General features: G+C 43.8%; 1 protein-coding gene across 8 annotated transcripts in view; it reads left to right on the forward strand.

Moving 5' to 3' along the window:
* HIC2 (HIC ZBTB transcriptional repressor 2) overlaps window positions 1–4,914 on the forward strand; it is a 74,940-nt gene extending 70,026 nt beyond the window's left edge. For all 8 annotated transcript variants that reach the window (XM_085302737.1, XM_085302741.1, XM_085302738.1 and 5 more), the window contains one exon: window positions 1,392–4,914. In XM_085302737.1, the coding sequence (XP_085158863.1) occupies window positions 1,428–3,140 (1,713 nt within the window). In that variant the 5' untranslated portion in view covers window positions 1,392–1,427 and the 3' untranslated portion in view covers window positions 3,141–4,914. The remainder of the gene's footprint in view (window positions 1–1,391) is intronic.
* Window positions 4,915–10,272: the final 5,358 nt, after the last annotated feature.

Raw genomic sequence — 10,272 nt, forward strand, 5'->3', positions numbered from 1 at the left:
TTTAACAAATGAAATTCTCCTAGTTATCACCAGTTGATGAGAGTCAGGTTTGGGAGAGTATTTTTTAGCCTTACTATTGRAAATACCACTCAGTATTTCTTTTTCTTGAGTATACATACTTGACCCGGAGGGAAGATAATGCAGTCTAATGCTTCCTCATTTGAAATCTGATGGGACAGCATGTGGTAATGGGACTCAAAAACAATAAAAACGTTAACTGTTAATTAGCCTAATGATTTTAGGAGAAAATTTAATCTCCATTTCTAAGGAAGAATGGCCTGCTCCTCTTTCAATAGGAGAAATCTGTTTGAATAATAAGATAAACTGGAAAAGGAAGAGAGAAGGGGAAAGCTAAAGGTGCTTGTTGTATGCTTGATATCTAATTCCCATATTTGAACCTCAGAAACCATTTAAAGTCAACTAGAAATAGATAATTTAAACAGATAACTGTCTATTACAAGTAGTAATTGCCATTTTCAAACAAAAACCTCAACAACAAAAGTCAAAAAAATGATCTTGGATTTCTAATGCAGCCCCAACTTTAAATCCAAATTCTTAYGAACATAGTATCTACTAAACTTAAAACTGCAGTTGGTTCTGATAGTTCTCAAACTAGATATTTCAAAAGGTCTATATTACTGGGAAAGCCAATATAAATATCTAAGTAGCTCAGCATCCCAAATTTCAGCCAGTTCATGGTTGATTCTAGCCCCTTAAAGTAAATGGATTGTGATGTGGACTTTGCCAGGCGGCTGGTTTTTAAAGCTGGCATTTCATACTCTTAAGGAGATTTTTCCATTCACACCTCAGTGTGATTAATTCCATCTTCAACGGATTTAGTTGTTACATGTCATTTTCCTAACCCCAGAGCTGTTGGGTGTTGTAAGAGTTCAACATGGAAGAGCCAAGAAACAAACTACAAGTTAAAGCAGGGAAGCTGCTGCTTATGTTAATTGTTTTACATGCTCAGATATGCAGATAGCAGTAAAATTGGTGCTTTTTTTTCCTCTCCTTTTCTTTTTTTCTCCTCATCCTCCCTTCAGATTTGTTTCAGGGAAGAGAAACAGCCTTCCCTTGTACCTAAGCACTGTTTTCTGCTGACATCTTTTGAATGATAATTCCAGCCAACCATGATTCCTTCTCTTTAAAGGGGGAGGGGAGGGGAAAGCTATTTACAAATCTGATTTTTAAAGACCTGAAATTTTATCATGAGAAATGCTTCCCTCTATATTCTAAGCAGAATCACAACTTGCAGAGCTGAAATGTGTCCAGAGCTCCTTAGTCAGTGTCACACCTAGCACTTGACTGCACTGTATTAAGCCAGTCTATTAAATGTAGACTTGTTTGGGTGGAAATAGCAGATTCATACTTCTCATCCTCCTGTGTTGTAGGTGGTAAAGTGAAGGTGAAAGGAAGAGAAGGTGGAGATGGAACTGCCAAATCATGCCAAACAACTGCTACTGCAGCTGAACCAGCAACGAGCCAAAGGTTTCCTCTGTGATGTGATCATTGTGGTAGAAAATGCCCTGTTTCGTGCCCATAAGAACATCCTGGCAGCCAGCAGCATGTATTTCAAATCCCTCGTCCTGCATGACAACCTGATTAATTTAGATACGGACATGGTGAACCCCACTGTGTTCCGACAGATCTTGGACTTTATTTATACTGGTAAGCTCTTAACGACTGACCAGCCCGGTGAACAGAACTTTAATGCTCTCCTCACCGCAGCAAGCTACCTCCAACTGCACGACCTGGCAGCTCTCTGCAGAAAGAAGCTGAAGCGGAATGGCAAGTCCTTTGCTGGCAAGGCCAGTGGCCTTGGTGTTGGGAGATCTGCCAGGAGTCAGAGACTTTCCACTGCTTCGGTCATCCAAGCTCGCTATTCAGGGTCAACCGAAGGGTTGAAGGGCTCACACTCAAAGGAGCTGTCAAAGGGAAAGCTCTCTGATGATGAGGTCTTCATCAGCAGCTCCAACCAAGAGAACTGTCACTCCTTAAGCAGGGGAGCCAGTAAGAATGGCGGTGGGGGCAGCAGTGCAAATGGGAGCACTGGTGACCAGGAGCTAGGCCTTGATCTGTCCAAAAAAAGCCCGTCGCTCCCTGTTGCAGCCTCCCACGATGACACGCAGCACAGCGAAAGCCAGCATGGCTCTCCCCAATCTGCCTCAGCCCCCGCAGCCAACAGTGCCTCATCCTTTGAAGAGTCTGGAGTTGGAGCCCCTCACAGCATGGCGGACAGCAGTGATCCCATGGAGATGGATCTGAGTGAAGAGTGCCACCACTCACTGACAGAGAGCAACCAGCGCAAGGGCCTCCGACACTCGTCCCGCAAGAAGGAATGGATCAAGAAAGATAACGCCTTTGACCGAAAGGAAGGGAGTAAAGACAGAGACGAGGGTGAAGGCCTGCCCAATGGTATTCTGCTGGGGCCCTTGTCCAAGTCGGTTGAGCGGAGTCTGGCTGGGGCCTACGGTGCAGACCTACCATACCCATGTAAGGAGGAGGTGGAAAATGGTAAGGAGAACAGTGATGACAGCGGTCAGAGTGAGAGTGAGAGCGGTGGGCATACTAGTGCCAACTACGTCTACCGGCAGGAGGGGTTTGAGCCTGTGGCCTATGGTGACAACCTGTATGTCTGTATCCCCTGTGGCAAAGGCTTCCCCAGCTCTGAGCAGCTTAATGCCCACGTGGAGACGCACACCGAGGAAGACCTTTACATCAAGGAGGAAGGCACATACGGCGGCAAGGATGAAGCCGAGGATTTGTCCAACCCCAACCAGTCCTATGCTGCAGAGTCCCGGCCATTCAAGTGTTCAGTGTGTGAGAAGAGCTACAAGGATCCAGCCACGCTGCGGCAGCACGAGAAGACTCACTGGCTGACACGGCCCTTCCCTTGCAACATCTGCGGCAAGATGTTCACGCAGCGGGGCACCATGACACGGCATATGCGCAGCCACTTAGGGCTTAAGCCCTTTGCTTGCGAGGAATGCGGGATGCGCTTTACCCGGCAGTACCGACTGACAGAGCATATGCGTGTCCACTCAGGAGAAAAACCTTACGAATGTCAACTGTGTGGTGGGAAATTCACCCAGCAGCGCAATCTGATCAGCCACCTGCGAATGCATACCTCTCCCACATAAGCCAAAGACTCCAGAATGAGCTTCGAGCCCATCCGCAGTGATTTACCTTTCTGTAGACTTGCTGCTTAAAAAAAAAAGAAAAAAGAAAAAAACAAACAAAAAAGGGGGCAACTCCCCATACTCTGTTCAGTCATGGGAGGCCTAAACAAATGTAGCTTTAACATTTAAAAAAAAAGTTCCTTTTTTTCCTTTTTTTAAAAAAAAAGAAAGGTCCACAGCCAAGCTGATGCATTTTGCTCAACTCTCCCTCCAAATCTTGGTGATCTGGCAAGAAATGCCACTTCCTTTTGTGCATGTTGACTTCATTTTGATTATCTGAAACAGGAAGGGGGACCATGTGGAACTTTTGATCTCTGTTGGCTACCCCCTCCCTACCTCTTTCTTTTGTGTTATTATCATGCTACTAATGCCCTCTCTTAAAGCCAGACTTGACAAGTATTTCTGGCTACTAAAAAGAAAATAAAGTCCATATCCTTTTCAGTGGCCCAAGTAGCTATGACACAACATAGCATTGCATTGACAAGTGCAGAAGCTGTGTCTGTGGACCATCCCACAGGGTTGGCAGCCCCTTCTAGTGCTGTGGGAAAGCCATGGCAATGGTGGAACCTATCATGGCCCTGCCCACGGGCGGGCGATGCAGTGGTGGTAAGAGCAGTCTCCCTAGGCATGCACCGACTAGTGTTTCACTTAAAGAAATGGCAATGCTTCCCTCACGGTCCCTCCCTCTTTTAGTTTTGGTCTTTATCCATGGCGCACACAACCACATGCCACCTTTTCCCACAAAACACACAAACCTCTTCCGCCTTACCCATGACTGAACAGGGACTGGATGCCCTAAGAATTTCTTTCAGTGAGCAGGGGGTCGTCTTTACTTTTCTAGTAGTTTCGTATGAATATTCTTTGCTTAGAGGTACTTGTTTTATTAAAGGAAAAACCATTGTAACGTTTATGTGAATGTTTGAACTGGAAGGTCTGAGGTTAATTCTAGGGTGGGTGGGTGGGGAGGGGGTTTGATGTAGGCTGGACTTGCTACAAGTTCCTTAGGTACTTTTTTTATTATTTTTTATTTTATTTTTTGTGTGTGTGTATGTTTTTAGCTTTCCTCCCTCACTAAAGAGCAAGTCTGTGTGGACAGACTTGTTACCTTTGCTACCTCTTGAATTCATGAGAACAATAAGATGGTTAGTGAAAGATTAGGCATTTTTTTTTCTCTTATTGTAAGTAATTAAATGTATAAAAGTAGGAGCTAAATTAAAGTTAAGGGATTTTTACCACCCTGTCCTTCCATCAAAAGTCAGCTAGAAAAATGTTAAAGCAAAGCTCAGCCAAAGACAAAGCAAAAAATACATGGAGCCAGAGGCTGTGCTGGCTGCTTGGACTGGCTCACTTGGCAGTCTCTTGGGTTTTGTAGTCACTTTTAGATTAAAAAAAAAAAAAAGAGAGAGAAAAAAAAAGAAAAAAAAGAGAGAGAGAAGAAGAAGAAGAAAAGAAAAGGAAAGAAAGAAAAAGAAAACTTCTCTGAGCTTTTTGGGCCCTTCCCAGCTTTGTTTATTGAATCTGGATACTATGGGGAGGGGAAAATGCCTCCCTCATCTTCCACTCCCCCAGCACATCTGGGTCATTCTGTAAACACCTGGCAGGACAGAGGGTGAGGGCATAGCAGCCTATAATTTACTAGAATCCAGAGTGCAATAAGGTGGGGGAGAGGAGGAAAAAGCAAACCAAAGTGTTTCATATCCTCCCTTTTAGACAATTTAACACACGCACACAAAAAGTAAGAAAAATGAAAGAAAAAGAAACAAAATGTTCTTGCAACATCTGCATAAGACATCACAGCCAACAGCTGCTATTGGTTTAGGAGAGAAGACAGAGAACTTAGCCCACCGATTCTTGGCCCCCTTGACTTTGTTGGCGTGACCTTGTGGAAAGCTATGGCTTATTTCAAGCCTCCCGTGACTGTGGTGGTAAAAATTCACAGCCAGTAGAATCATCCCTTCTGAACTGAATAAGGTTTACACTTGTGTTTTTTCGTTTGTTTTTTTTTTCCGCTCAAAACCAGTATAGTCTCTATACATAGGGTTTACCAAACCTCGCGTTTTGTCTTTTTTTAAAAAAAAACAAAACCAATTTTTAAGTTTCGACCAAAAAAGAAAAAAGAAAAAAAAAAGAAAAAAGTGAGCATGTTTGACTAAAACAAAGAAATATAAGCTTCATTTTCTATTGGTTATTTTTTTTTGTTTTGTTTTTGTTAAGGTAGACTAGTCCATAAGAAGTTTTTGGGTCAATTGAATGAACTGAGGAAACTGGAATCCAGGCTCCAAGCAATAGACAAACCAAACGGCGCTGAGCCTTGGCCTGGTGTCACGTTACAGGGAACACGCTCGCCTGCCCTGCCCGCCGCCGCCGCGCTCCAGCGTGCTCTGCTAGTGCCATTGTCCGACTGCTCCCGGACTCGCCGTGAGTTGTGGAGCATGAGAGGGGAGCATGGACTTTTTTTTTTCACTATTATTTTCTAATTGTGCTGAGATGCGCTGTTTTCTTTTTGGGGAGGGTTAGGTGGGATTTTAGTGTTTTTTAGCACTTCCACATTTTGAATATATATAGAGAACTTTTCTCCCCTTGATTTCTTGCCAAAATCCCCTGAGAATATCCCCAAAAATAGCCTTTGGGGGAAGGACAGAGAAGGCYTTGCCATCTACCTTTTTCCCGGAGCAAGTCTCAGCAGGGCCCAGGGACAGCCGTGCAAGATTAGTTCCTAGGCACTTTTACCCTGCCTCCTGCTTTTACCTTCCCTCCAGCAAGCCTCAAGCTGAGTTAAATCCCATGCTGGCTTAGGCTGCAGCCAGAGCAGAGCTCCCCTCGCTGCTGGCTAGCTAAGGACCCAGCAAGTCCAGATTTTCAAAATGATTTTTAGCTCTTTTCTAGAGAAACAGAGCTGGTGACGAGCTCTGCCCCTCCGGCCGGGGTGCTGGACGCCGGCTTGCCCAGCTGGCTCGCCGTGCCCTGGCTCAGGTCCCCCCGCCACGCTGCCGGGCGCCGCGGCGGCTCTGCCCGCCCGGCCGGACCCACCCTTGGGAAACGAGCTCAAGCTGTCACCGACTGAGCCAACACACGGAGCGGCCCCCGGTGCCGAGAAGCMCAGCGAGCTGGTCAGCGGGCAGGTCGCTTGCTCCCCCTTGTTTAAGTCAATTTTTACAAGCATTTGTGTAGGTGATGTATCCGCTCCTTCCCACCCCCAGGCCCCTTCTTCATTTGTTTCTTACGCCCTGAAAGTCATTTTGAAGTTTCAGGACCCAATGCTATTTTTATTTTTTTATTTTTTTTAGGAATGTCTTTTTTTTTTTTTTTTAATTTTATTCCCCCTCCCCCAGCACTTAAACAATACGACATAATGTCTGTGTACAGCAAGAGTATTGTACAAAAAGGAAATTTTGTTCTTTTTTCAAGTAGCTGTGTAAAGTTGTGTTCCATAGATTGAGTATAAACAACATTTTCCAAATTGTGACAGTAATAATGAATAATAATACTCAAAACTTCAGGGACTGTTTAAGGCCTGCTTGGGGCCTAAACACTCAACTGCATTTGTACGACATAGTATTGTATCGAACATTTTTCTGTATTTTAATGAGAAAGCAAAACACTAGTTTCATATTTAAGATTTTAAGAGTTTTAGGGTGGGGGGGGAGGGAGTTGCATTTTTGTTTTTTTTATTTTATTTTAATTTTTTTTGAAATACACAAAGAGCCTCAAGAGGAATAAAACAATTTAAAAACAAACAAAAAGRAAAAAAAAAAAAAAACAAAAGAGGCCAGGCAGCTTAAGTATATGCTTTAGTCACTTAGTTCCAGAATGTTTTCGGAATAACAGGAAAAAAAAAAGATAAAGTAGCAAAAGTTGTATAAAAAAATAAAAAAGCTCATACCCAAATTCACAAAACTATTTTTTAAACCAAAGCACATTTGAATGAGTATGGAACCTCACTTGGCTCAGAAAAGTACTAATATATTTATCTCATTGTTTACATAAACTTTTACAGTCTCAGACCTCAACAGATCTAGGGGCCAGTCAAAATTAATCTTTGCTTTTTCCATTGGTTTGTCTTCTGACGGCTACCACGGCTTTCCCCACCTCGGGAGGGGGAAGGCTGTGCCCCGACCTGCATTCCAGCCCTGCTCGGGGAGGCAGGGCAGGGCCGGCAGAGCGCAGGGCAATTCGAAATGAGGAACGTAGAGTTTTTTTTGTCTTCAACCCATGAGAGATGTTGCTGGGAGGGAGCTGAGGCATCCCTGGGAGTGTCCCCATCTGGGCGAGGAGGCGGGTGGTCGGCTGCACCCAGCAGGCAGAGCTTGGGTAGGCCCAAGACATTAAACGAAGCGTGGAGCCTGCCACCGCTGCTGCCCAGGCCCCGGGTCTGCACCTGGAGAGCGGGTGCTGGAGCAGGGGACGATTCCTATCTGGCCTCAGGCAGCCTCCCTCTTCCTCAGATGAGTATGAAGGGTAAAAAGAGAGGCAAGAAGCTCTGGRGATCAGAGAAGGTGGCAACTTCCATACCCAGCACATCTCCATAACGTTAGCCATAGGAGCTGGGCTGAGCTGGTTTCTGATCCTCTATTGCAAACCACCAAAAAAGAACAAAAATCCTGGCAAAAAAACCAAAAGCCCAGCTCTGTGCATTTGGGGGAGGCAGCAGGAGCCACAAAGATCACAGAAGACACCAAAGAGCTATTGACACGCAGCTTCTGTGCGGCTTTGTGGCTGCTGGAGAGGAAGAGTGTGCACGCTTCAGAGCTGCCCCTCTGCACCGGACAGAGGCCGAGCTGGGGCCATGGAGCTCCTGGGCAGAAGGAGGAGGTGACTTGGGTAGCTTTAAAGGTCTGATGCGAGGGTAACAGCACAGATGTGTAACTTCCTCCTTACGTTCTGAATTGTGCTGGGGCCTGAGCCATACAGCTGGAGCCACCTTTTGATTAAAGCAGCAGGATTGATTCACTCCGAACCCGTGTCAGGCGCAAGAGTCCAACCAAAACCCTTAAGGCTTTCTAGGTAGAAACCTAAGCTTGATTTGCATGTTAGAACAGTCTAAAGATTACCAATGAAGATAGTTTGCTAGAATACTGCTGAAGCCAAAAAAAAGGATAACAAAAATTATACACAAAAAGCTCCCCATAATTAGTTTTGTCTCCTTGTAGCTTTTACTTTCTACACCAAAGCCACCTCAGACATCTGAGGGGGGGCTGATGGAAAATGAAATATTAATTTTGCCTGGTCTTAATATCTAACAAAGATGGTGCAAACACTATTTGACAGTGTTGTTTTTGTATCAATATGTATGTGCAGTAATGAATGTATTTATTTCTCAGATTCTGTATGCACAGTTTTGCAATGTAATTCAGAAAGTTGCAAACACAAAGATGTGTCCGCAGGGTCTTCTCTACAGGATTTCAAAAAAATGAAAAAAATATATTAAAAAAAAAGAATCTCAGAGACTCTCAGCATAGCCATAAACCATAACCTGTGAAGACAATACAAAGACTGGACTTTTGTAGCTTTGCATAGAAGAGGAATTTATGTTTTGCTGTATTTAAATGTTTCCAGTTACAGTGTCATTCTTTTAAGATTCCTGTTTTGTTGGTTTTTTTCTCTCTCTTGTGTGTGCAAAGCATTGTTTTCAAGCAGTGCAAGTTCAAAGTCTGGGTTAGCAGTATTTTACCGTGTCGCTTCAGTTATGAAAAGCAGGAGTATGGGTCTTGACAAGGGAAACATCCAGGGCACTCAGTGAAACACAGTGTTTTCTGAGGTGACTGCTGGCAAAATTGAGGAATGTAAAAGTCATCAGAGGAACGGCTGTGTGCTACCGATTGGAACTTGTGACTGAGACAAGCCTAGTGTCCCGCCTGAACGACCCGCTCTTTCATTACACTCTCTCCCAACGCTTACTCTTCACCATGGAAGCAATAAGAATGCCCCCCGGTAGCTAGAGGAAGCTTTGTGCCAAACCCAACAGCTTCTGGGCCATCTTATGATGGGCCCTACAAATTATATTGAAGCATCAACTTCCCTATAATATAAGGTGATTAAAGTCCCTGGGAAAAGCTGTTTTCACAGAGCATCTCATTCCAATACTGGTAGAGTCACCAGTTGTGTGGCATGTTATATAGCCTCAAAAGTTAGCATGGAAAAATGATGTTTGTTGATTTCTGGGTGTATGCAAAATTCAAAAAACTTTCCAATCATCAGCTGCACTGGAGTTAAGGGGAAAAGCACACAAAAAATTGCAGACAGACAAAACCTCCCTAAGTTTTTAATGGGTTTGAGCAGATCTAGATTGTAAACATCTAGCTTTCCCCAAATAGCAGAAATGTTCATGATTGAGATAGTGTGTTTGAATAAACACTTGTTTAAGCAAGAGTTTAAATTCTAAATGAGCACTGAACTGTGATCTTGAAATAATCAAATGGACATCTAGCATTTTTCTTATTTTTTGTTTAAACCTGTTGATTTGCTCAATAAAATCTCCCCCTTTTTTGTAAAGCCCGTTTCATAAGCTTAGTCTTGTTCTTCAAAATTTGCTGTATTCTTGAATCAGAAAAGTTAGGAGTTTCTTTGGATAGCTAGAAGTAGCTCATTGCAGTGTTTTAAGCCCCATGGTACTCTATTGTCCTGATTTTGGTGCAAGAGACAAGTAGTAGCTGATTCTCAGCCCCTTTCCACTCCTTAAATTTTGCATGTTTCAGGGTAGAGAAAGAAAGCAATTTTACCTCCTCCCTTTGATGATCTCCCGTGATAGTCACTAAATTTACTGCTTTTCTCAGAAAAGGAAAATATTTGGGATCCCTTGTGAGGCTGTGTCAGCTCTGCTTTAGGGCTCCTGGCTGGATCTCCTAGTCAGGAAGGTCTCTCCCTTTTAGTCTCAGTTCCTCTCTGTGTTGCAATGGAATTGCTCTTTATTCTGCTTTCCTTGTTCTAACTAACGGGACTTTAAAATACTGAATCATAAGGCGAGAGATAGAAATGCATTTTTTTTGTTCACTTGATGCCACTTCATTATTGTCTCTGCCTCTGTCACCATCCTTTTCTTCCCCTCCTTGCCCCTGTTCTTTTCTTAAGCATTTTGAACCTCAGTGTTGAGCAC

The sequence above is a fragment of the Rhea americana genome, unplaced genomic scaffold, assembly GCF_003343005.1.
Source record: "Rhea americana isolate MKP2758 unplaced genomic scaffold, rheAme1 scaffold_191, whole genome shotgun sequence".
Classification (NCBI taxonomy): domain Eukaryota; kingdom Metazoa; phylum Chordata; class Aves; order Rheiformes; family Rheidae; genus Rhea; species Rhea americana.